The sequence below is a fragment of the Bos javanicus genome, chromosome 17 (genome assembly GCF_032452875.1).
Source record: "Bos javanicus breed banteng chromosome 17, ARS-OSU_banteng_1.0, whole genome shotgun sequence".
NCBI lineage: Eukaryota > Metazoa > Chordata > Mammalia > Artiodactyla > Bovidae > Bos > Bos javanicus.
This window is the reverse complement of record NC_083884.1, coordinates 52,296,132-52,323,439: the sequence shown is the minus strand read 5'-3', so window position 1 is coordinate 52,323,439 and position 27,308 is coordinate 52,296,132. Positions and strand designations below refer to the sequence as shown.

The 27,308-nt window shown below is 46.3% G+C and overlaps 1 protein-coding gene across 8 annotated transcripts in view; it reads left to right on the top strand.

The window, feature by feature from the left end:
* ZNF664 (zinc finger protein 664) overlaps positions 1 to 27,308 on the top strand; it is a 153,119-nt gene that overhangs the window by 17,389 nt on the left and 108,422 nt on the right. For 4 of the 8 annotated variants that reach the window (XM_061384578.1, XM_061384577.1, XM_061384580.1 and 1 more), the window contains 2 exons: positions 15,117 to 15,177; positions 15,285 to 16,809. The exons of 1 other annotated variant lie outside the window; for it this stretch is intronic. In XM_061384578.1, coding sequence (XP_061240562.1) covers positions 15,789 to 16,646 — 858 coding nt within the window. In that variant the 5' untranslated portion in view covers positions 15,117 to 15,177; positions 15,285 to 15,788 and the 3' untranslated portion in view covers positions 16,647 to 16,809. Of the gene's footprint in view, positions 1 to 15,116; positions 15,178 to 15,284; positions 19,141 to 27,308 lie in introns of those variants that run through there. 3 more of the 8 variants (XM_061384582.1, XM_061384584.1, XM_061384583.1) reach the window with 2 other exon arrangements.

Below are 27,308 nucleotides of genomic sequence, written 5' to 3'. Positions count from 1 at the left end.
TCCTTCTTCAGCTCAACTCAAGAAGACAACATGTATTTTACATAGGACAAGTATTTGTTCCTCTTCATTTGGTCATTGTTGAAATCCAAAATATTCCAGTTGAACCCATAGTCTGAATTGCTGTGGTTCACATTCGTGAGAAAACTTTATGTCCTTGACACGCACAGCTGGGCAGCAGAAGGAAGGAGAGCCCTGTCTTGGTAGCTGTTGGCCTGGGGCATGTGGCTTCTTGTCTTTCCCCTTCACTGTCAGAGACTGAATTCTCAGCTCTAGGCCACTCCCAGCCCTGACTTCACTTCCCAGCCACACGAGGAGCACTGACTGGGTGAGGTAAAGGAGTTTCAGTGGCCTCTGTCCTAGTGGGTGTAGTTACTATACCTGGTGAGAAGGTTAAGCCCAGGGGGAGGTGTGGTGTCTTTCTCTTCTTGACTCTGCACGGCCTGGGTGGGAAGGCAGGGGCTGCTCCTGACCAGCTCACTCCCCTCCCTTTCTCTGGGCACTGGATTGATCGCCAGCTCCAGTCCTGTTTGGAAGCCTGGGCGAGTCTGCCTGGGCACGGCAGCAAAGGATTTTCTCTCTACGCTGTCCCTGTCTGTCTCCTTTCTCTCTGATGCTGACTTGGGTGTCCCCAGCCAGCCTTCTTCATTGTGAGTGGTCAGACCAGAGATCAGGCCTCGGTTTATGTGAATTCCTGTTCTTTCCATGCTGACTTTAGTCTCAAGTTCAAGGTTTCCACTAACAGAGGAAAAAGGTCTCCATGTGATGTAGTCCCACTGTGAAATGCCACATCAGGAATGGGCTTCACAGGCCCAGCTAATGATGAAGTGTTCAGGTGTGTTGTGTTTCCAGTTCGGTCCTGTGCTCATTTCTGCCTAGAGTACTCGGGGTTGAGGAGTGTTACTGAGGCCACTGGCCACATTTGGTAGTCGTCTGCTAGCACACGTTTCTACAGGGAAACTGATCCCCCTCAGGTGTCAGTCTTCCCAAGTCGAAAGCCTGAATGTTGAAGCTCTGTGCTGTTTGTTGTAACTGTTCCTGGGCCCTTTTTGAGAGTGGGGTGGTGATGCACCTCTAGCCGTGCTAATCCTGAATTCTGGCTGCCAGAGGGCATCCAGCCTGGGATTGTGGCAACAGCTAAGCCGTGAGCTGCCTTCAAGATTCGAGTTTCTGAGGGAGCCTGTTCCACAGACCTGTCTCCCCCAATCACACTCACCTTGGTTTCCCAAATAAAACAAGTTACAAGTAGTGACCCAGGTGTAAAAGTAGCCAGAATCTGAGACAGGTAAAGTAGGCAAATTCATAGGAACAGAGTAGAATGGAAGGGGGAGTTGTTCAATGGGCACAGAGTTTCAGTTTTACAAGATGGAAAGGTTCTGGAGATGTTTCACGCTAACATGCACATACTTAACACTGCCGTGGACTCTACATTGAAAAATGGTAACAATGGTATGTTTTATTATGGTTTTTTTTTTAACAATTAAAAATTAGAATCCCAAATCTGTAAACTTTTTGACTTGCCAACTGCTGTGGCACTCCTAGTCCAAGTGGCACTCGAGACAGGCCTGTTAAAAATCCACTTTTCATTTCTCTCGAGGTCCCCTGGGTCCAGGCTGTGTTTCTCCTTTTACTTATCTGGGTCCTTTCGGGCACTGAGTGTCCTCATTGTGTCCTGGCAAGGTTTTGTTGCAGTACCCCTCAGTACTGCTCCTTCTCAAGGGCTAATGAAGTTGAGGCCTCTAAGCCGCACGATATGAGTGAGGGTGAGCATCGGAATGACTAATGCCAGGTCTTAACCATCCATTTCGTGGATGAGTAAGTGACCTGTGGTCACACAGCTGTTCAGTGACGGATCAGGAATTTGAACTTAGGACCGCATGCAAACCCAGTGTTCCACCCACCAAATTATTATGATTCCTAATGTATAGAGATGTTTACACATTTACCAGATAGATAAGATGAACTTGAGCCTTGTATGTGGTGCTCAGGTGATACATAACTGAAGCAAGTCACACTCTGTCCCGTCCCGCGTTCATTTCTGTGTACAGTGTTCAAGAGCAGGAAAGAGGTGGGCAGCTCAGAGTGAGAGGAGATGTCACTGCAGTCAGGTGTATTTTAAAACGATCCTTTGAATAGAGGGTCAAGAGTGAAGAGTGCTGGGAGACGCAGGAGACAGATGCGAGGGTGAGAAAGCAGCGTTTGACTCTGAGCAGAGGAGGAACCCTAATTACAGGGAGAGGCACCGCCGGGGCTCGGGAAGCCTCTGCCTGTGAAATGACATTCTTGGCAAATGAATGCATGTGTCATGCATTAATTAAAATAAGGGAAATAAGGAAACTCATATTTATTTGGCTTCAGCGAGGCTGCGGGCACCCTGATAAGTACTTTCACACTTAGTATCTTCTTTAATTATCACAGCTGAGTGTTGTAGACATTATTATCCATATTTTTACAGATCAGTCTGAGATCAGCCAGGGTCACATAGCGAATGGCAGCACCAGGCCCACACCCTGCTGTGTGTCTCTCTGTAGGTCATTTTTGTGGGAGGACTTGGCTGGAGGGGAGTGGAGGAGTGTGTCCCTGTGTCATGCTCTATCACCGAAATCACACAGGCAGGCAGTTGTTCTTTGCAGACTCAGAAGAAAACTTGGTATCACTCCCTGCATACTTGTTGCCCTTCTCCAGACCTCATTTCATAGTCTCTTAGATAATTTCTGGTTAAAGAAAAATCTGGCATGGTTTCTTTTGTCTTTTATCTTTTTTCCATTAGGAGTCATTAGGCCAAGTCACACGAAGAACAGTCATCCCAAGGACAGAGAGAAAGCGGCTCTCTCCCTACAGCTCAGTAAAACCCAGAGCTCACGTCCTTGGCCACTGGACTTTGTTAAGGGTGAGGGCAGGGAACCTAGAACTTTCAGTGTGTAGGGCTTTGGGACTTGTGGGCAGGAATAGTGGGTGGGGACAGAGGAGCCCACACACCTGGGGCCCCAAGTAGGAAAGGTGGGTGGGGTAGGGAAAGAGTGGCCTCCCTGGGAGATCCTGGCCAAGTGACTGAAGGGCACCAGCATCGGGGTTCTCCTCTAGTGCTCAGGACTCATACTGGATCAGAGTCTTTTCTCACCAACTGGAGGGAGCGAAGCAGGAGGAGGGCATCCAAAGTGTCCTGAAATCCACTGTTATTGTTAAAGTTGAGTTGGAGACTCCTGCTCAATCAGAAACTCCTTTGACTGATCTGAAAAGTTGACCTCACTACCCCCAGGGGAAACTGTCCTTCTACGTTACTCAGGCTACTGATGATCAGTGGTGTATTCAGGAAGTGCCGCTCCTGGTCGGGAGTGTGGGAATACAGGTGAGGGCATGCATGCTGCTGAGTAGATGCCGCACCACCGGCAGCCAGTGGCCAGGGACTGACAGACTAGTTCAGGAGCCCTGCTCCGAGGTCATGGCGCTCCAGTGACAAGGTGCAGTGTGTAAGCACCTGCACGGGCCCCGGGGTGGATAGAAGCCCGGCCCGCGTTCTGAGGCTGTAGAGGGATTTGACCACAGGACATTTAGGCCCAGGAGAGAGATGTGCGCGTAAATCATGGTAAGTGAAGCTCCGCTCTCAGCTGAAGTTAGCCTGGAAAGATGAGGAAGCCTACGTTCACCTGTGTGAGTGAGAGCACCACCTCAGAAGAGTGGCCTGGCGGTTGGGCCTTGGAGCGGGGGATTTGTCAGCAAGGGCAGGTGAAGACATGCGGGGAGCAAACCAGGTGGAGGCCTTAGTGGCTTCTGTAGAGTGTTAGGGGAAGCCAGCCCCAAGGTGAGAGGTCTAGGACCTTACGAGGTGGGGCTTCCTGTGACCTGTTGCCATTGAGGCAGCCCAGGGCATGTGCAGAGGGACCAGCATGAGGAAAAGTGGCCTTGGTAGCTTAGGAGTGAGGTACTGGGAAAAGTGTGGGAAATTGGAAAGGCTTTCTGGGGACACGAGCCTGCCCTGGGCAGCCAGCATGGGTGTCTTCCAGGCTGCTGTGTCTTCTGTTCAGGGACCGATGGTGACATAGAAGCAAAATAGAATGAATGTGGCATTCACAGTCCTGATGAATGAGTGATGAGTGACTGCTTGCTTAAGTTATTCTCAGGTAGATACCTGAGCAGAGATGAGTGGATTGGGCCCGTGGAGTTGAGTATCTAGGTTGATACTACCTTGTGTGATGTGTAGTTTAGACTGGAATTTTCTGAAGGTGTAGTGGGGTCAGTGAGGAGATAGACGCTGCCTCTGCTGTCTGCCCAGATCTCTGTGGCATGCAGAGAGGGGTGGCCTTGAACTTCTTAGCCCTGTTCCTCGGCAGTATGCGGGCACCTGAACCGCCTTTCCATTTATCTTTTGTTCCAAGACTTGTAGAAAAGGGCCAAATAGAGGTACCTTGGTGTAGTACTGCGGCCCGAGTAATGTCTGAGCTAGTTGACTTCTGGAACTTCCTCATGGCTGGGAGTTTCTAGCCACGCTGGGGACAGGTTCCATGTTCTCTCTTCACTAACAGCAGCATCTGGCATGTCCAGGGGGAACCGTGTAAGATTAATAAAAAATCACAAGGCCTTTGGGCCAGAGATCAAGGTCTTACAGGAACACATCAGGGGTTGCTGCCTGATGGGATAATTTCTGAATCCTTTAAAAAGCGTCTCTCTGGGTAGAGAATTATTTCTTGTAGTGTTTATTTTTTCAGTTTTCTTATGGACAAAACTTGACTTTGGGGTTACTTTAGAGGAGTATCATTACCTCTATAGTATCTTACATCCAGAATAATGATGGCTAATGATGGAAATGACTGACTACAATTAATTGTTCATCTTACAGTTTGTTCCCATACTTTGAGCTTTAAAAAAAGTGAGTTTGAGATAGAATCTCAATCCCTTTTTGGGCTTTGGATCTTTTTACACTTTAAAAAGTGTTATTAAGGACCTCAAAGGGCTTTCTGTCTATGTGGATTATAGGCATCGATACTTTAATAGAAATGAAGACTAAAATTTTACAAAAGTATTAATTTAAAAATAATGACAAACTCATTACACATTAACACAGATTACATTTTTGTGAAAATAATGCATTTCTAAAACAAAAACATTTAGTAGGAAGAGTGGTATAAATATTTTTGTCCGCTTTGTGCTCAATCTCTTGCAATATGTTGTTTTATCTGAAGTAGGTGAAGACATCCAGCTTCACAAACAAAGGAACTGAAAAGGGGGTTTCAGTAGCCTTTTCAGCTACTTGTGAGTTCCTTTGTGACCTGATACCAAACTTGACAAGTGGTGGTTTCCTGCAGATTATTTGCAGTGTGCAATCTGAAATCCTGTGGTAAAATTCCCGGTCTCTTCCTGAACTTTGAGTAGCTGTTTTACCCACGATGATGCATTACCTGACACATGGGTCGTTTGGACAACATCAGTTCACTTTTTGCAGAGGCTGAAAATGTTCATACATTTCATTATGTATAATATCAGGAAACTCATGGTTAGTGTTACTGTCGTTTTCATCAGGACAGTCTTCAAGTCTCAGGAAACTAGAGAGCCCATGGTGACAGACAGGAGTTTTCCCAGATTCTAGTTTTCATTAGAAAGCTCAGATTTGACAGTTGGCAATAAATGCCATCAGTTTCCTGTTATCTGAGACGTCTGCACCCAGTCTGCAGAGCAAGTGTGTAGTCACTCAAGTAAAAATGACGTTCAGTCGAGAAGATGCCAGTTGAGTTTGCAGCTCAGACAGTTAGACAAGCGTTCTTCCTTGAGACAACACTGTGCTTGGGTACGTGACCTGATGTGGTTCCATTTTAACCAGGAATATGATAAATATACATTAAAATATATGTGTGTGTATTTCATATCAATATAAATAATGAACATGATATGTTTAATGTAAATGTTATAATAAAAGGGTCTAGATTTAAAGAATTATTTTTTATTGCTTCTTCAAGGATATTCTTAATTGGAACTTTTTTTTTTTTTTTTTTTTTTACTGTGAGCCCCTGGAGGTGAAGAATCTTTCAACTACTGGTGCCTTTGCCACAGGGTTTTGTGTGAGGAGCCTAAGGAGTGGGCACGTTGGCCAGCCAGTGCATTTGCATCCTCCAGGCAAATGTCAGCACGGTGAAAAAAAGCAAGCAGCGTTTTAGTATTATCTTGAAACTCATTTTGATCTTGTTTTGTAAGGGTGTGGAATCCTCAAGAGTCTTGGTTTTGAAAACTGCTGGTCTAGGACAGCAGCTGTAAAGAGCTGAGCCTCCCAGTGTTGGATGGCTGTTTGGTGTCCCGTGCTCATGGGTTGGGTTTTTTGCAAGAGACTCAGCTTGTAGCTGGTGGACCACTTTCAGCCCGATGACACTGTATTTGTAGGAGTGAATGTTTTTAAGGGGGAGTAGGTGGGAGGGGCCCACTCACCCCTGATGTCTTCAAGTGAACAAGAGCACATGGTTCTATTCCCTACCCAACCCTGAAGACAACTGACCTCTTGCCTGTCGCTGGAGCATGATTGTAAGATGAACCAGGCTGTTTGTCAGGCTCTTGGCTTAGTGTGTTGGAGGAGGAGCCTTAAACCTGGAGTGAGTGAGGAAAGCAGAATGTGCAGGGCATATTTTAGAGCACACTTTTAACATCTCTGTGGATAGCAGAGACACAGAGAAAGGGGGAAGGAAAGAGATGGATACTGTGACCAAGCCTTATTCTGAGCTACGAAATTGAATACAAGAGGAATTTTTAGGGAAAAGAGTTTCTTTGTCATTCTACAGCCAGTATTGATGAGCATTTTCCCCAACTCAAGAGAAAGATCTGGGGACTTGGCTTTCACCCTGGGAAGATAGAGCACTGAGTTATTGGCTCCTCAGTGCTGCATCGACAGGGAGAGGTGATCCAGAATAGGGATGAGCACATGGTCCGGAGAGGGAACAGACGCAGGGAGGTGACCGGCCACTGGGCGAGCACTGCAGGCTCCTGAAGCTGCCCTCCAGTGAACGGCAAGCCTTCCCGACATGCAGCAAGCTGAGGAAAGATCAGAGGGGCGTGCACATGGAGCCTGGGCTCGTGCACAGTCTCATTTCATGTTTGTAACAGCCCCGAGAGTTAGAGGTGTGAGTATCATTTCTCTTCTACGTTCAAGGTCTTTGAGTCTTAGGCTTAAATGACTTGCTTAAAGTCACACTGTGAATAAGTGGGAGAGCTGTGAAGTGTGTGTTTTGCAGAATGACAAAGGGCAGAAAGTGCCATTCTTGGGGGAGATGCGGCTTTCAGTGGGCTGAGTGTGAAGGAGTGAGGGCTGCTGGGGCCACGGGGCTGGGACTGCACGGAGACTCTCGCTCTCAGGACTAGGCTATCGGATGGGTGGTAGGTTTCACAGGCTTTGATGTCTATAGAAGAGTGTAATCTTTCTTCTTTCTGAAATGTTTTCTTGGTGATGAGGATAAGAGGCTGGAGCTTCTTCATAGTCTTGGCCCGCTAGAGGTTGTACAGTCTTAAGACTCGCTAGCAGATGATTCCCTGGCAGGGTTTGTGGTTATCTGGGGGGACATTAAAGTCACAGCTGCTGTGGAAAGGGACGTGGCGGGGACGGGTGAGTGGAGGTGTGTACGCTCCACACTAGGCCAGCTTTGTCTCAGTCCTGCAGCAAGGAGCCTCGCTCCCTCACTGTCTAGGCTCTAGGGACAGATTCCTATGGCATCAGAGGCCATGTGGCCATGGCAGAAGTTACATGTGAATTAGAAAGCCTTCCTTCCTGTTTCCAGACAGAACATTATTGCCTATTGCTGCGCACTCCCCTCAATTTCAAATCCTAGAGTTTTATCCTAAGAGAGCGCCCTTTCCCATCACACAGGAAACCATAATCTGGTAGAGCTGAGAGGGGGGCAGAGTTGCCCGCCCCCCGCCCCGCCCGCCCTTCTGCCTCCCATGTGCTGAAGTGCGCTCCTAGGACTGTCATCCTGGCTGTCTCTAGACACACCTTCCCCAGGGGGAGTTCCTCCAAAAGGGTTCCTCCTTTTGGTTTCAGTTTAAAAGTAGAGTTTACTGGATGTCTTCCTTGTGATGTGAAACCAGTTGGGATGCCCCTCAGGTGTGTAGCTGTGTCCTCAGGGCCTTGCTCAGCCGCAGCACCACTCGCACAGCACTGGGCTCGTTGCCTCCCCTGCTAGACTGTCAACCACACAAAGGCAGAAGCCACGGCTGTGTTGTTCATCACAGGATCTTCCAGAGCGCAGCCCACTGCCCGACAAGTACTGGGGGCTGAGTGTTTGTGGAACGTGTGCCTGCACTCTCGCACAGGCTGATCCTGCGTCTGAGTTGAGTTTCCAGGACTGTTGGCATCAGGGACACCTTTCTTCTGGGCCTGCTTCTGGGTGGGCTGGATTCTCTTGAGTATCACTTAGATATCAAACACTCAACAGCATGGCATGAACCAACAGGTGTTAGGGCAACTGGGAACACTGGGATCTTCCTGTAAAACACTTCCCAATAATTAAGAGACTGGGAGTTGATTGGGATTCTTTCACCCTGACTAGTCTGAGTCATCCTCATCTGAGCTACAGCCCTTTGATCATCTCTGAGAACCTTCTCCAGGCCCTGGGACACAATTGCCTGCTCTGCACGTGGGGAGGAGATGAGTCATGTGGCTGGTGCAGCCCACTGCCGTTGGTAGTAGGAGCCTTGGTTGATGCTGGAGGCATCGGAATGTCTTCCTTCCAATTCTTTTTTTATTCATTTTTATCTTTTCTAGGAAGGATGCCCTTGTCCCTCTGAATGTCAGAACCATAAGCCCGTATGTTCTGACAGGCCTGGTTCTGGATAGAAAATTAGTTTGATTTCTGTTGACGTAGCTTTGACTGGGCTATTAGAGGCAGCTACTGTAGAGCGGGGTTATCTGTACTTAATGCATGATAGGAGCCACGGCACTGTAGACAGACCTGCGACACGGTGCACCACGGCAGCCGGCTTGCTGTGGGGTCTGAGGGCGAGGCTTCTGTCTGCCAGCTCCTTGACAGGTGTGCATGGCTTTCTGTCATACTCAATCGGGGGGTTGGTCTTGATTTCACAGCCAGCCTGTGCGGAGTGTGTCTAGGTCTGAGTCAGCGTTCTGGAGCATCCACTCGTCTGTTGGGGAGCTGGCTGTCCTCTGAACACGGCCGCACTGGTGCCTCCTGCTGGCCCAGTACCCGGCCCTGTGGGGTGCTGACTCTCAGTGTCTCACTCACTCCCTCTTGTCTCCAGCCCCTGCCTTGTGGAGCCTGGGTCCTTCTGTTCTGTAACCACTGGATCGTTTTAACAAGAAATCCATGAAAAATGAGTTCACTGTTTTATCCTATGTAGAATTGTATTTTGGGGACAGCTGTGTAAAAGACAGTAATATATGAAAGACACACACAGAAGTGTGTTTAAATAATCCTGTTTCAAAGTCCACATCCAGGCTTCCCTCCCCAGCACAGCCTCATGAGCTTCTTCCCAGGGCAGAGGGACTGTTACCTTTGAGTTCTTCAACAAATTCAGGCTGAAATTTGGAGAGAAAATCAGTGTCCCGACTCTGTACCTGCCTCTTGACCTTTGCCCCCTGCGGGTAGGACCAGAGTGGGCTCCTCTACCACCCTGGAGCCCACTAACCATTGTTAGCAAAACTTCAAGAGAAATGACAGACCCTGTGCCTCCTCCCCCGGCCCAAGCCTGATGCCGTAGGAAACAAGCGTGCTGCCTGCAAGGAAGGTCAGGGCCACTGCGGTAGACTCCGGGCCTCACCCCACAGTCCAGCAGCGGTGCCGGCTCCTGGTCACAGCGCCGGTTGAACTGTGTCTAGACTTGGGAGCACGTGGCCCAATCAGCCCTCCAAGGGCAACAGTCCCATCCTCATGGCCCATTAATCCTGCGTCTCCGTCTCCAGGTGACCCTTATCCCGTGCCAGGGCCCAGACCTTTTGTTCTTTCAGGACGTAGTTTCTTTGTATTTAGGGCTCATTTGTTTTTTAACTTCCTTGCATTTCAGCCATGGTTGTTTATTCACCTAGATCCCTTACTTTTAAGTGACCTGGGGGACAGGTATTGATGAGGTGGTGTTGGTGTCACACGGTTGACATGAGGCAAATCTCCTGATGGACAAACCTCAGGGAGGGAAGAAACTCCTTTTCATGAAAGGTGGGGTTTGGGGCAGTTGGGCTACTTAAAACCCTTTTCCTCTCACTTCTCTGCCGGCCTGCACCTTTCTTATTTGAAAAGGTCTCCTCACATACAGGTTGAAGGCACAGACTTGCTGATGGTGCCCCGAGGTCTCGTGCAGAGTCGGGACGTGGCCTGTGGTGGTGCCTGGCGACATCAGCTGCAAGCCCACTTCCTCCTCGGGTCTCCCAGGTGGCCCCCAGTCATACACACTGTCTCTGTGAAAGCCCTTACGGGACACTGGATAGCAAACATGCTTCGCGGGAGAGATTCTTGGGAGCATCGTGCCCTTGCGGTGTGCAGAATTCTGTGATTCCTCCCTGCTCTCTTGGTCTGCATCTCCTTTGTCTGAAGAGGCAGTGAGATAGGTGCTGTTTTAGGAAAGGCTGCGGTGGGGATCCTTGGTGCCTGTTTGTCCTTCTCTCGTTGGTCACATGGCAAGTCTGGAGATTCTTTGCCTGGCCTTTTGCTTGCAGAATATGGCTTACGCTCAGTGCATTGAGACTTACAGCTGTGCCCAGACCTTTTACCTGGAAGGCACGGCAGTACCCGATTTCCCCGCCCAGAGGCGCTCTGGTGGAAGGTCACACACAATGACGGCAGGAGTTTCATGTCACCAGCAGAGCCAGTCTCTCTGAGGCCAGTCTGGATGGATGCCCTGACCCTGGCCGCTGCCCCTCCAAGGGAGGGCACCAGGGGAACCACCGCGTTCGGGTTGAGAAGCTGGTGAGGGAGGGAGGAGCCGAGTGCAGCACTGCTCCCCGTGGCCCTTGCTCATCCCCGGCAGCCTCCTGCCTCGCTCCAGAGACGTCTGCAGGGCGCCCGCACTCACGCGCTCAGGATGGACTGCCGAGGTCACAGCCATTGGAGGATTGCATCTGCTTAGTTCACGTGCACCTCTGTGCAGTGTTCAGGTTGTCATTTCGAGAGGAGCAGGAAGATCCCAGTGTTGGCCAGTTTTATTATCCTGAAAAATGACAGACACACACAAAGGAAGAGATCGACTGTCTTATTCATTATTTATCTATCACTTCGATTCAACAGTTACAACAGTCCTCCCGCGTTTGCTTTGTCTGTTATTTTTATTTAGCCCAAGCATTTTAAGACACATCTCAGACATCATTTCATTGTTACAAGCCTCAGTATACATCTCTAAAAATACAGATATTGGTTTACACAACTGCAAAGGCATCATCACACCGCATGCAGTGAGCCCGGTTCCTTGTGTAATCTGATACCTAGTCCCCTGGGCATCTCCCCAGTTGTCCCGTTTTAGCAGCTGGCTTATTTGACAAATCAAATTCCTAAGAAGGTAGATCCTTAAGTTACATTTGATTGTTATATCTTAGGTGTCTTTAATCTAGAGCAGCTCCCACCCCAACTTTTTTTTTTTTTTGGCGGTGGCATGTAGCATGTGGGATCTTAGTTCTCTGATCAGGGGTCAAACCCAAGCCCTCTGCATTGGAAGTGCAGTCTTAACCACTGGACCATCAGGGAAGTCCACCCTCCCTCCCTCCCCAACCTTTTCCATACCATTTACTTGTTGAAGAAATGGGCAGTTGTCCTGTGGACTGGCTCACATTTTGATATTTTTCTGCTTGTATCCTGGTAGTTCCCTAGTCCTCCCTCCTAGTTCCCTCAAATAAAAAGGAGTCCAGGAGGCGTGTTTGGCAAGAATGTTTCAGGTGACCCTGTGTGGTTCCTGTGGCATCAGGCCAGGAGACAGGGGGTGTACTTGCTCCTCTTGAAGTATGCTGACATGATAAGGGGGTCAGGGGTTGATAGTGGGATCCTCAAAAGTATAAGAAGTTCTTGATCAGCCTTTCATCTGCTATTTTTACTCATTTCTTGCCATGGTCTGAATCATGCATTTCGTTACAGTTGCACATTTACTAGCTGGCTTGTTGCATTCTCTGGAAAGAGTTTATAGAGGAAGACTTTCTTTCCTTTTAATTACCAAGTTTCAAAAAAGGTAAAAGTTGGTATTCTGTAACTTGCAGTTTAGTGCCTTGAGTCTATCTCTCTGTCTCTGTCTGTCCCTCTCTTCCTCTCTCCATGCCTCCCCACCCCTTGTCATTACTGTGAATTCGGGGATTTTGTATATTTAGTGTGTTTCAATGGATCACATTCATCATTCCTTCTGATGCTCAGTTGTCCCAGTTTTGGCCAGTGGGAGTCTATTCATAAGTTGGCATCTGTGTTCTTTGGCATGACTCCTCACATTCTGGCGTAACAAGGTGTCCCAAGGCTCACAGTGTAAAGTGCTGCTCTGGCCTTGAGACCAGCCACTCTGCAAAGCTCCCTGTGCCATTTGGTGGAGAAGGTTCCATGAGAGAAGGGACCACTGCTGTTGGTTATCATTGCTTACAGGCCTTTTTGGTGGATACCCTGAAAAAAAAGAGGAAGGGAAACGTGAATTCAAACTGATATTTCTAAATAAAATTTTACATTATAAGATTTTTTTCCTTAATTTTGATTTTATGTCAGTATCTCACTTCTTTCACTTCAAATCTTGGTTCCTAACAACATTACCATAATGAGTTATTTGCATTATTCTACTTTATGAACATACATTTGTTATAACTCAGTTAAACTATGAAAGAAGTTTAAGTTCTTTGCAGCTTTATTTATCAACAGAATTTCCCTCTAAGTATGGACACTCAGTCTCTTGTACTTAAAAGGTTTTTGTGGATAACAGGAAAGTTAACGTTCACTTTCTTCATTTTGTTTTAAAATTTTAGGAATTGCTTTTCTTGTTTATTTAATTTCGTTTTTTGAATATATAAACATATGTTTCCAAAGCCAAAACAACATAGTGTTACATTCAGAGAAGTTTTACTTCATCCTTTTCTGCTTCCTCCTGTTTAAATTCATTTTGTATTAAACAAAAACAGACTTTCAGATATAGAAAACAAACTTAACTGTTACCAAACCGGATAATAGGCGTGGAGGAGATAAAATAGGCATTTGGGATTAACATATGCACACTACTACATATAAAATAGAGGACAGCAAGGACCTACTCAACTCAAGCACAGGGAGCTATACTCAATATCTTGCAATAACCATAATCTGAAAAGGAATATATATCTAGATGTATAACAGAATCACTGGTTGTACACCTGAAACTAACAGCATTGTAGATTATACTTCAATAAAAAATTCATTTTATATTATCTTTCTCCATGTTTACTTGTATACATCACGTAAAGATATATGTAAATAATTCACATTCCCCTCCTTTTTTGCACAAAAGGTAGCAGGTTGGATATATTAATCTGTGCCTTTTTTGTTTTTCCTAGACAGTATTCCCTGGGCCTGGAGAAGGGAATGGCAGCCCACTCCAGTATTCTTGCCTGTAGAATCCCATGGACAGAGGAGCCTGGCAGGCTACAGTCCATGGGGTCACAAGAGTCGGACACGACTTAGCGACTAAACCACCACCACCAGCACCTGGGCTTCCTTGTGTCAGTACATCGTGCTCGTCCCATTCCCTCTTTTTGATGACTGAGCAGTAGTTCCCTGTAAGGAAGCCCCATAGTTGATTCAGGCCTCCCCAGTGGGTGGGCCTTGGGCTGCCTGCAGTTTTGCTGTGACAGGTACCGCATGAGTGAATAAACTGGCCGTCTCCTATTTTGCCAGTATATCTTGGGATAGATCTCTAGAAATGTGATTAATCAGAGGATAGAAGCATATATAATCTTTCACACACTGATTATATTTTCTTTTGCTGAAACCTTGGTTGTTTAGGTGAATTACATTATCTTGACACTTCCATCTGGAAACAGTACCGTTTATTTTGCAATTTTTTTTTTTTTTTTTTTTTTGGCCATGCTACTTGGCATGTAGGATCTTCATTCCCCGACCAGGGATTGAACCTGCATCCCTTGCATTGGAAGCTTGGACTCTTAACTGCTGGACCACTGGGGAGGTCCCCTTATTTTGTGATTTTAATGTTAAAGAAACCTCCTCAAGCTCTTGTGTGGCCTGTCTTTGTATTGAACATATTATTGAGAATGTTATTCTAAGATCTGTTTATTTCATTAACTAAGTAACTGAAGTTATCACTTGCTGAGCATAATACAGGACATGAAAATGTAGCTAAGGCATCCTAAATCTCAAAAGATTTCAGATGGAGTACTTGGGGATTTTCTTCTGTGTCTATTTGGTGTATATTTTGTCCCATATTGGTTATCAAAAGTCTGGTAATAAGGCAGTGGAAAATATACCTTTATCTGCTGTACCAGAATGAAGCAGGACATGTCTGCAGGAGAGAGGAGGTGTCATTAAGTACCCTGTGGATACATCCAGTAGGTATTGATTGAACACCTCTGCTTGGCCAGAATGTAAGTGAGCAACGTACTAAGTTCCTCCCTCCTGGCGTTTACTTTCTAGCACAGGAGACAGAACAAAAAACAAGGAACAATTAGATAATTACAAGTTCACTGTACTTTGAAGGAATCAAATAAGAGATTTAAATAGAGTCTCAGCCAGGAGCCTTCTTGAGGAAGAGGGGAGAGGGGCAGCTGACACACCCAGCTGTGTGTGAGGTTGGGGCGGGTGGGGCAGGGCCATGCAGGACCTTGGGTTTTAGGTTAAGGATTGGGATTCTAAGAACATCAGGAAACCATTGGGACAGTTAAGCGAGGGAATGACTCTTGATGCCGACATGTCATGTGTTTACTTTCTCTGGATTGGAGGGCTCCTCAGTATTGTGTTTCAGCTCCAGAAGCAGCAGCATTGTTCCTTCTGAGGTTCCAGGTGGAGGGGGTTTCCTTCTTGCTCCTTTGTGTAGACAGCTGCTTCTCATACTCACATGTAGGTCTTCTGAGGATTTCTTCTCTTTTTCAATAATATTAGCCCTTGGTGTTGCTCAGATAATGACAGTCAGCGGTTGTAATTGGATTATGTGCTTAGGCTGTGAATGGGAGCATGATATCTACAAATTCTCTTCTTCAGACCTGCAAATCCAAGAGACCCATCTCTGGAAGAGAGAGCTCCTTCCTCAAGATCACAGAAGGTCCGTGTCACCACTGTTTCACTTATTGGAAATTAATTATAGAACCCACAGCAGTTTTCTGGACGAGAAAGGCGTTCTCAGTGTGTGTGTTTACGTTTCTCTTACAGGAGACTGCCAGAGCAACAGCCGTGCAGGGAGGCTCACACGGAGGACTGACACGCCTGGGCCCGCGGTGCTGGCTTCTGGGGAGGCTCCCGTCTGATGCGAAGGAGGCAGGATGCCATAGTGACTCTGCACGGGGAGGCTCCCGGGGACCGAGGCCAGCACGCAGGATTGCGCCCTCGGCCGCAGGGGACACTGGGCAGGCCTTTCCCTGCAAGTGAGACGAACGAGATTATTCTGCAAGAGGAAGATTCCAGGGGCTTAAAAGCACAAAGGTTTGCACCTTGGCAGCCTCTTGGAATGTTGACAGCTCAGGATCTTAAAGAAAGTGCTGTGTTATTGAGTTCCAGAGTTGATGTGGATATACATGTCACTTTATAATCAATAATACTGAGTGAGGAACACTATGCAGGAAGAAACCTTCCATAGAAAGACAGGCAGGGAAAAGCTTAGGCCGACCTCAGACCTCCCACATAGAGCCAGCTTGAGATAAACGCCAACATGGCCAAATGAGAGACTCTGAGACAGCCGCCTGTAGTCATTGTAAGGAAATCTCTGAATCACGATACCAAATAGGAACCATGATCTACAAGTGCCCCATGTGCAGGGAGTTTTTCTCTGAGAGAGCAGATCTTTTTATGCATCAGAAGATTCACACTGCTGAGAAGCCCCATAAATGTGACAAGTGTGACAAGGGTTTCTTTCATATATCAGAACTTCACATTCATTGGCGAGACCACACAGGAGAGAAGGTCTATAAATGTGACGATTGCGGTAAGGATTTTAGTACTACGACCAAACTTAACAGACATAAGAAAATCCACACAGTGGAGAAGCCCTATAAGTGTTACGAGTGTGGCAAAGCCTTCAATTGGAGCTCACACCTGCAGATTCACATGAGAGTTCATACAGGTGAGAAACCCTATGTCTGTAGTGAGTGTGGAAGGGGCTTTAGCAATAGTTCAAACCTCTGCATGCATCAGAGAGTGCACACCGGAGAGAAGCCCTTTAAATGTGAAGAGTGTGGGAAGGCCTTCAGGCACACTTCCAGCCTCTGCATGCATCAGAGAGTCCACACAGGAGAGAAGCCCTATAAATGCTATGAGTGTGGGAAGGCCTTCAGCCAGAGCTCCAGCCTCTGCATCCATCAGAGAGTGCACACCGGGGAGAAGCCCTATAGGTGCTGTGGGTGTGGGAAGGCCTTCAGCCAGAGCTCCAGCCTCTGCATCCATCAGAGAGTACACACAGGGGAAAAACCTTTTAAGTGTGATGAGTGTGGGAAGGCCTTCAGTCAGAGCACCAGCCTCTGCATCCACCAGAGAGTGCACACAAAGGAGAGAAACCATCTCAAAATATCAGTTATATAAAGTGTTTTGCTAAGAGTTTAAAAAAAAATTCTTAAAACCCATAAGTGCCACTAGGAAGGAAAAACCCTGTAAATACCTACATTGATCCAAGAAATTTTTACAGCAGGACCCAGCAGAACATTGTTTTCCAGGAGGCATGTGTGAGGGTGAGTTTTTGGATTCATGCCAAGTGTGTTGCACAACTTGTGAATCTGGAGCTCCTGTGAGTGTGTGCCCAGGGCAGGCTGTGAGGTCCCAGTCGTGGGTGTGCATTTCCTGGGATTCTGGTGGAATAACTACACAGGAAACCATGGTCGTTGTGCAGCCTCCTAAGTCACCTTCTGTCTACACTTTACCTAAAAGTTACCCCAGATACTGCCCCATTTCAGGAACTCACGATCTTCCTCCTCTTGATCCCAGCATACCGGTAAATGCATCTGAAAACGGCCAGCTCCCACCAAGTAGTGTTCTGGTACTTCAGAGGTTACCACTTGGCTTAGCCTCTCCATATCTGTCCATGTATCCCATTACTTCTGCACTCACTTTACCCGTGTATCCTCCAAATGCCCATAAATATCCACCCCTTCCTAGATGGCATCAAGTTTCATTTTAGGTTTTAGGTGACTCATGATGGCCACTTTGCCTATCAGAGAAAATCATTGGCAAGCATACACGCCCTTGAACTTTAATTTTGTGAATTCTGCTAATCACTGTGTCACTATGTTAGACTTAATTTTCTAGTGGCTACATCACATATTTTTAACTTGAATATTTTTTGTTTTTTTGGGGGGGGGGAAATAGCTGAATGTAAATAGGGAGGAGAAAGTGAGCGGAGTTAGGACTTTTCTCCATCCAGAACTGCCCTCTGGGGCTCCTTTAGTAACACGTGGAGCCACTTTCCCGTAGGAGAAGTGGATGGTAGGAGGCGTCCCTAATAATAGTTTCTGTTTCTGTAATTTTTGGCAATAATGTGTAAGATTACATATCCATTCCTTTGTAGGCAGGAATGTCTCTGTAAACTTCTCCTTTTCTTTCTTCATTCATTGGACAAGTATTTATTGAACACCTCCTATGTGCCAGGCACTGTGCCCCTTGCGGGGGATACCACTGAGTAAGACAGACAAGGGCCCTACTCTCGTGGAGTTGACTTCTGGTGGAGGAGACAGATGATAAGCAAGTAAACAAATAACGTAGTGTGAGATAGTGATTAAGTGCTATGGAGAAAATAACCTAGGGTGATGATTTAGAGCCGTGGGGGGTGGGTGAGGGTGGGGGGCGGCAGTAGATAGCGGTCAGGGAGGCCTTTGTGCCAGCGAGGGTGGCCCGGGGTGGCTGCGGAGCGCAGGTGCCCAGCTTTCGCAGGTGGGTCGGCCTTGCGGTGCGCAGTGGGCGGAGCAGAAGGCGTGGCCCGGTGAGTGTAGTGAGCAGCAGGGCGGGGGAGATGCTGAACGCTCAGTATCCTGACGTTTATAGGCCTTTTTTTTTTTTTTTTTTTGGCTACATTGATAATAAAAACTCATGTGGAGGAACTCCAGGAATGTTTAGAAGACCAAAAGTCCCCAATGACAACAAAAAGCAACTAAGTTTGAACTTTGTTTCTCTCCTCATTCCTGTTTTCGTTGATTTCCCACATGTAGTCCTTTTTGCTCAGGAAGTCTTTGGGGGAAATTAAGGCTTTTTGAAAGCTCTGAACTGGGTGATCAGGTTAGCAGTGTCTGTCCACTGTCTTGAGAGGTTGGAAAATGAACTACCCGAAATAGTCACCGAAATACAAAACAAAGCTTGATTTTCTCTTCATATTTGAATTAAGTTCTTCTGTTTGACTGGAAGGGGTTTTTGTATAACTAAAACCTCAGTGCATAAAGGAGATTTAAAAGGGGCATATAACTGAGTGGGTGAAAGTAGAAGATGGGATTGGGGGAGGGTACATGTGTTACCATCTGAATTTTCATCTGGATAGCTCTGTTAACAAGCCTTTGGGAAGTCACTTCACATAATTTTCCTCCTTTTTGCGAAGAGAGGGTTGGCTTAGTTATTTGATAAAGCCCCTTCCAGGCCTGAATTCCTCGACTACGATTTACTGTAGTGTCTTAACACTCTACCATGTCACAGTAGTATGGAGCATTAGAGAAAAGCCTAGACTTTTAGTTGATAGCAAGCCAGTTGAAATATCATTAATAGAATTTTAGTTTTAGGAAAAATTGGTTTGATTTCTAGCTTTATTACTATTAGGTATGTGAGCTTGGGCAAAATCGCTTAATCTTTGAGTCTAGTTTTCTCACGTACAAAATGAGGACATTAGGCTAAATGATTTCCGAGTTTCCAGCTAGTCCTAGAGTTCTATATTTCTACATAGTTGAATTATTTTATCATGCTGTTGCTGGGGAATATGACTAACACTTTTGAAGCTACTAATTTTATGTCGAGCTTTAAAGTCCATAATTGTTATCTTTGGAAAATATTATTTGACCTACAGTATGTCCAAATCAATTTAATAAAATCACTTTATAACAGGGTTCTGTGCTTGACATATGGTGGTATGAATTTGGTGGCGTGTGTGTGTGTGTGTGTGTGTCTGTCTGTCTGTCTATGTGTGTGTACGGTGGAGTGGGCTTGTGCATTATGTCTAGGTGACCATATGATATAGTGAAGAGGTTGCTGTTAATACTCAAACACGGACAACAAGCCTAAACTGGGACCATCCCAGCAAACCAGGATGTGAGGACGCCCTGGCCCAGGGGACAAGCAGTTGACCAAGGAGTCATGAGGTCTGTGGCAGACTGGAGAAAGCCCACCCTCCTGAGAAGATGGCCTGCTCAGCGGTAGCTGTTTGTTTCCATTGTGGAAACCAGGCCTCAGGGTCCCACGTGGTCTGCTCTTTTAAGGAAAAACCAACAATCCAGATTTTTACTTAAAATTTAATTATTTTTAAAGGTTAGCAATTCACGTTTCCTGTGTGACCCATTTTGGTATTTGTATTAAAGAAATGGCAACCCACTCCAGTATTCTTGCCTGAGAACTCCCATGGCCAGAGGAGCCTGGTGGGCTATACATCCACAGGGTCGCAAAGAGTTGGACATGACTGAGCGACTAAACAGTTATCTGTATGCTGCCCATAGGCTTCTATTTCACTTTGCAAGCTCTGCTGTGGCCCTTGATGGCTGTCACCCACCTCTGCTGAGGCCTGACACCTCTCAGCTAAGCAATGGTGGCCCAGACCCGAGCTACAGTCTCCAATAGAAGGTCTGGCATCCATCTGCCTCTTGGGGCGAGTCTGCTCCACTTCTGGTTGAGGCAGAAGTAATCCAGACAACCCTTTCAGTGTGAGTGGGGTGGGGCAGAGAGGTCACAATTCCATTCACGTTCACCCATTAGGTCACTCCTGTGCCTGCTGGGGGTTCAGGTATGAGAGTGAGAAGTCACGGCTCACTTCCCAGTTTCCCGATGCCTTCCCAGGGGCCTTCCAACTCTTGGTTCAGTTATTCCCCCAAATTTAAATTATTAAGCAATGTTTTCTGTACAGCCTGCTGTTATCCTCAGCAATTTGAAAATAATAAGTGAAAGCAAATATCAGAAGATAGAAAAAATACTCAACGGTGAAATCAAACCCTGAAGAGGAGGTGAGAAAGAGGTTGATACCATCACAGGGCAGGAAGCAGATTATAAGTAGGATTGCCGAGTTGGTACGTGGATTGAGATGAAGAGGGGTGGGGAAGCTGAAGGTGATAGAGCCCTTACCCTGTGACCTTGAGCTTAACTTCTCTGAACCTCAGGTTTCTCATTTGTAAAATGGTATTGAAAATAACGTAACCTGGGAGACATTTGAGAAAATAAACACATATAAAGTACTTGGGTGCTGTTGCTTCAGTTGTGTCCAACTCTGCAACCCCATGGACTGTAGCCCACCAGGCTCCTCTGTCCCTGGGATTCTCCAGGCAAGAACACTGGAGTGGGTTGCCATTTCCTTCTCCAGTGCATGAAAGTGAAAAGTGAAAGTGAAGTCACTCAGTCGTGTCCGACTCTTCACGACCCCATGGACTGCAGCCCACCAGGCTCCTCCGTCCATGGGATTTTCCAGGCAAGAGTGCTGGAGTGGGGTGCCATTGCTTTCTCTGCCTGGTGTGCATAAGGTAGAGTAAATCTGAGGTCAGAAGGACACAAAGACATTTTAAATAAATCATTCTCACCTTATATTTTAAAATATTAAGAGGCACATGAGCAAATCTGGAGATTCCCGGGCCCTGTGTTTGTTACATGTGTCAGCGGAGGTCTTGGTGGGCTGTGCCCTGTTGAACCAAAGCGCTTTCATTGTTCAGATGCAGGTGTAATGTTGGAGAAGGAAATGGCAGCCCCCTCCAGTATTCCTGCCTGGAAAATCTCATGGACAGAGGAGCCCGATGGGCTATAGTCTGCAGGGTCGCAGAGTCAGACACGACTTAGTGACTAAACAGCAAACAGTTATAATAGATGCAAATAAAATACACTTTTAGAATAAGATAATAGCACATGTATGTTGCTCTTCCTGATTTTCAGGTGAATTTACACAATTTATAGCCTGTTTTGCATGTACCCCTTTGGTCCTGCTCCCCCATACTGCTTCAGAAAGTGGGTTCACCCTGACCTGGCCTCCTCCTCTGTAAAGTTGGTCTTGGCCCAGGTCTTCTCTGCATCATGAATTAGAGTTGGAGTGTCATGTTGAGTTTTTAAACCCAGGATCTATAGATGGGTCTCAAAGAGATCCAGAACCTTCTTAAACTGTATGCAGTTTTGTGTACCTGTGGGTATATAGGCGTTTTTCGAGGAAGGCAGTCTTTTCAATTTAGCTCGTGACTCTAATGGATAAAGAACACTGATTGAGAAGAACTTTCTGATTGAGCCACACAGTTATTTGTTGTGCAGGGACCTTGGGAAAAGGGACACCTAAGAGGTCAGAACAGCAGTGGGTCACTGGGATGAACCGAAAGCCGGGTAATAGCAAAACAAAAACACTAACCGTGTGCTGTGTTGGGAGGCAAGAAGACACTGTTGGCATAAGGTGAAAGGTCCGTGTGTACCTGTTACAGTGGGCTCAGTGCAAGCCTGTGTTACAATACAGTGTCCTGTGCTCAGGGGAGAAGTCCTGTGAACAATGTGAGAGAGTCTGTGTAGGTGAGAACAGCTGGGTCCTTCAGAAGGACTGGCTGGACACGCGAGGAGTCAGCTCCATGCACGGAAAATGCCGGAGCCACAACTGAGTCTGGCTCTTAGTTGCAGGAGAGGCAATTCCTGGTGTAAAATTGGAGCGAGGGCCCCAGTGCTGGGGCAGGCTGTACTTAGGTTCAGATAAACCTATTCACATCACTTGGTGTCGTGTCCTTCCATGTCTCATTTCTGTGTCCCCCTTCCCTTGCTTGGTATACCAAATTAAGGAAATATCTCCCTGTTCATGGTTAAAGCAATCACCTTGAGCCTTCAGCCTGTCTGTTCCCCAAAGTGTCCTTTCTACCCTGGTGCTCCTCTGCCCTTGCACATCCCCTCCCTTTCTGAAATAAGCTCAAGATGCACAGGGACTTAGTCCAGAGGGTGAGTCCTCCTAACATGCTGTGAGGAATTAGCTGGAGATGGCAACTAGCGACCAGCAGGCCACACAGCATCACTGCTGCCAACAGTGTTTGGAGAAGAATCAGTTTCCTACGTACTGTATGCCAAGACAGCTCACTCGATCCAGTACACATCAGGAGAAGAAATCAAAAGAAAGAGAAGCATAAAATAAGATGGCAAGGGACTTCCCTGGTGGTCCAGTGGTCAAGACTTCACCTTCCAGTGCAGGGGTTGCAGGTGTGATCCCTGGCTGGGGAACTAAGATCCCACATTTCAGGGCCCAAAAGTCAAAACATAGAAGCGAAATTGTGACAGATTCAGTAAGGACTTTAAAAACGGCCCACACCAAAAATCTTAAAAAACATAAGAGAGCAGGAGTAGATGTCAGCATAGTACTCATCATAGTGAGGCCCTGGTGGCTCAGGCTGTAAAGAGTCAATCTGCAATGCAGGAGATCAGGGTTCAATCCCTGGGTCAGGAATATCCTCTGGAGAAGGGAATGGCAACTCACTACAGTATTCTTGCCCGGAGAATTCCATGGACAGAGGAGCTTGGTGGGCTGTATAGTCCATAGCGTCACAAAGAGTTGACTGAGCGATGAACACTTTCCGTTTGCATTCTAATAAATATGAATGGATTAAATTCTGCTGTTTCTGGACATTTTCAAGTTGAACGGTAAACTTCACCACAAATATGTGTACAGGTTGATTATAAGAGACCATGTATGAGAAAGAAGTGACACAAAAGGCTGAAAATAAGAAAGGGAAAAAACATACCAGGAAAATATTAACAGAAAGCCAGTGGTGGCAGCCTTGCCAATAAAATGCAAGGTAAAAAGCATCCATTTATGCAGGGAATAAGTTGTCAAGATAAATAGTTATGTACCTTTGTTCAACTAAAAACATAGCTTTGAAAGAGAGAGCTTATGTGTTTAGAGGTACAGTGAGAAATTAATTCCCAACCACAACAGAACATATTAATCCTCATATCTCAGAAATCTGCAAATCAATTAGACAAAAACCAACCATCACTGTTAACAAACTTGATCTATCAGCTGTCTCTGAACTTTGTGTCAACAAACCCTCTTGGAGCATTCATAAAAACTGACCATGTTTTATCCCAGAAAGAAAATCTCATCAGATTCCAAAATGCATAAATCCCACAGGCCACATCCTCTGACTGTAAAACATCTTACAAATCAAAGGTGCTGAGAAGGAGACAAAAATCCTATCCACTTGGAGATTCACAAAAAACTAGCAAAACATCCCTTCCCCTTCAGGCTGACAGCTAGCCAGGAAGTCAGTGCATGTGCCAACTATTTAGAGATGAATGGCAGTGACAATACCATGTAACGTATCTCAGGTGTGATGGAAATGAGTAAAAGTTTTTATAGCCCTAAATTCATCTATTAGTTGAAAGTAAACTGAGCCGGGGACTTCCCTGGGGATCCAGTGGCTAAGACATCATGCTCCCAATGCAGGGGGCCCAGGTTCGATCCCTGGTCAGGGAACTAGATCTCACGTGCTGCAGTGAAGATCAAAGATTCCGCATGCCATAGCTAAGACCTAGCACAGCCAAGTAAATACATACTAAAGAAAAACCGTAAACCAAGCCTTTGAATTTAATATGCTTGATCTTTATCAAGACCATTTTTTGTTCTTGTTCCTTTCACCTATCACTGTGCTGAGTCATTCTGAAAAAATAAGGATAACCCATAACATACAACACTGTTAGGACCCCAAGGAGTTGTTGGGGGGCAGAGGAGGGGCCCCCTGGATCCCGAGGAGCCACACATAGATAAGGTTGCCTAATGAAGTGCAGAATGCCTGGTTACATTTGATTTTCAGATATTTGACCTACTGATGCTAAAACGTACTCGTCGTTTATTCATCCATCTGAGATTCACATCTAACCAAGTGCCTTCTATTTTCATTTGCCAAACCTGGCACCCCTGCCTGAAGGAAGGAGGGGAAGGGGCTCTAGTGTTCAGGGAGGAGTGTCATAGGGGAGTGAAGGAGACCCTCAGTGGGGTGAGTGGATAGCCCATTGGGCCGGACCAGAAGCAGGGAGACCTTTCTGGTCTCTGCAGTAAAGAGAGGCTGCACACCCTGGTGACAGGGATGCTTCCCAGGCAACGGGGAGAGGGAAGGTTCTGGGTTCACAAGAATAGTCCGATCCAGGACTCCTGGGCACCTGGACCCTGGGAAAAGCCTGTGTGGGCCCAAGGACTGAGGCCGGGGCTGTTGGGGGAGAAACCTCTGGTGACGATGAGGGCGGGGATTTGGAGCACAGTGTGGAGGCAGGGATCCAGGTGGGCACATCCTCATGGCCCCCGAGAGGGTCCAAGTGGAGCTGTCTAAAGCATGGACCCCCGGGCAGGGGCTCCTGACCAGATCCAAGGGTGGTCCAGACTGACCACACGCCTACAGAGACTGAGTTTGAGATGATATCAGGCCAGACCGCCCCAGTAGAAATTTCTTTAAAAAAAAAAAATGTATATTTAAATACATATGGCTTTGATATGAACCGTTTTTAAAGTCTTTATCGAATCTGTTGCAACACTGCTTCTGTTTTGTGTTTTGTTTTTTTGGCCACGGGTACCTGGGATCTTAGCTTCCCGACCAGGGATGGAACCCACACCCCCTGCCTTGGAAGGCAAAGTCTTAACCACTGGACCACCAGGGAAGTCCCCCAAATGAAATTTCTGCCCCATGTGAATACACAAAAGTAATATTTACAGAACAGTCATTCTGAGGAAAGGAAGGACGAAAAGCTGGAGTCCGTGAACTCCAGCTGTCTTTAATCACACATCCAGGGTACTCGCCAGTTGGCCATCTCAAGTCGCTTCCTAATTTCCCCTGTGTTTTGATCTCATGTTCGGCAAGGTGCAGACCTGACTCAGACCAAGCGGCAGGGAGATGTGTGAATAACTCTCTTTCCAGCGTTAAGTGTTTCATCTCAACAAAAGTGCTAATCAATATCCTCAAGAGATCCTTGTACTGCAAGAAGCCTGGGAGAAAGATTGCTGTCAACCTCAGTGCTCAGTGCGGGGCCTCCTCAAAGGCTCGAGAGGCCAGTGTTGTCAGGGACCCCTGCAGGGAAGTGGCTTGTGATCCCCATCAGCTCTGAAGCATCACCTGGGGTCTCTTCTCTCTTCTTTTCTTCACTCTCAGAGAACACGCACTACATCATGCGTGTTCAAGTTTCCCGAAGTCCTCGGGCCCCTCTAATCACTGCCTTGGAATATCAACACAATTTTAGTGCAATGATAGATGGTGTGTGTGTGTGGTTTTTGTTTAGTTGCTAAGTTGTGTTTGACTCTTTGAGACCCTATGGACTGTAGCCTGCCAGGCTCCTCTGTCCATGGGATTTCCCAGGCAAGAATACTAGAGTGGATTGCCATTTCCTTCTCCAGGGAATCTTCACAGCTCAGTGATTGAACCCGTGTCTCCTGCATTGGCAGGCAGATTCTTTTACCACGGAGCCACCTGGGAAGCCCCCAACACAAGTTTAATATGCACACCAATGGGGTGAAGCAATCACTCAATAACCCCCTTGAGTATGGAACAGGAAAATAGATACATTTGCTTTAGAATTAATTATATTTCATTTGCCTTCATGATTTAGTCTTGAATAATATAATCAAATTAGCTGACAGTACTTAAGCAAACTTGAGTTATGTGAGTAATTGGGAAAGAGCCAATTATTTGATGGAAAAAAGCCAAGCTGGGATTCTTTTTTTTTTTTTGTCTCCTGGGTAAAGAATAGTCATCTAGAAGTTGCTGACTCACTTATGTTGTTGTAGTCGTTCAGTCACTAAGTCGTGTCTGACTCTTCAAGACCCTTGGCCTCCACTATCTCCTGGAGTTTGCTCAAACTCATGTCCTTTGAGTCTGTGACACCATCCAACCACAGTTGAATATTAATCATACACTAAAGAGTTTTATGTTCTCTGGATAGTTTGGGGTATTTGTTAAGCCCATGAAGTAGTGAGGGATGTTCATTTTCCTTTTATAAAACAAAGAATGCTCTCAGGGAACCTCCCTGGCTGTCTAGTGGCCAAGACTTCACCTTCCAATGCAGGGGGTGCGGGTTCAATTCCTGGTCTGGGAGCTAAGATCCCACATTCTTTGCTGCCAAAAAGCCAAAACATAAAACAGTAGCTGTACTGTGAAAGTGAAGTCGCTCAGTCGTGTCTGACTCTTTGCAACCCCGTGGACTCCAGCCTACCAGGCTCCTCCGTCTATGGGATTCTCCAGGCAAGAATACTGGAGTGGGTTGCTGTTTCCTTCTCCGGGGGATCTTCCCAACGCAGGGATTGAAGCTGGGTTTCCTGCATTGCAGGCAGATGCTTTACCCTCTGAGCCACCAGGGAAGGCCAGCAATACTGTAACAAATTCAATGAAGACTTTAAAAATGTCCCTGTCAAAAAGAAGGTATCCTCAGACTGAAGAACAATTTGCTTTATTATTTACTTTTTACTAGAAATAGTGTTGCTGTTGTCTTTATTAGAGTTGATACAGCCATCCATCTATTATTGAAGTATAATTTCCCTGCAGTGTTGTGTTCTAGCTGCACAACATAGAGATTTGATATTTCTTTGCATTACAAAATGATCACTAAGCTAAGTCTAGTTACCGCCTGTCACCATACACATCTTTTAAAAATGTTATTGGCTGTATTTCCCATGTTGTCCATTTCATTCCCCATGACTTATTTATTTTGTAACTGGAAGTTGGTACCTCTCAATTGCCCTCACCTATTTCTAGAGTAGATACATTTTAGAACAAAGCTAAAGAAAACCACCCAGATCCATTTTATTAGCATGGCAGAGTCAAATGCCAAAGTTATTCTACCTAAGGAAATAAGAGCTGTTGAGCACTGAGAACTTGACCATTCTATGTCACATGGCTAGAGAGGTCAAAAATTAAGTCTTTGGTTATTTTGGATCAAGCAAGTTAAAAATCGAATCGTGTCACTTGGAAAAATGAAGTGATGTGGCTTTAAATGCATGGATAGCCCCCTCTAGTGGTCAAAGGGGTGGGTCGGGGCTATTATACAGGTTCTTTGTTATTATCCATCTGGGTTCCCTACCTCCCTGCA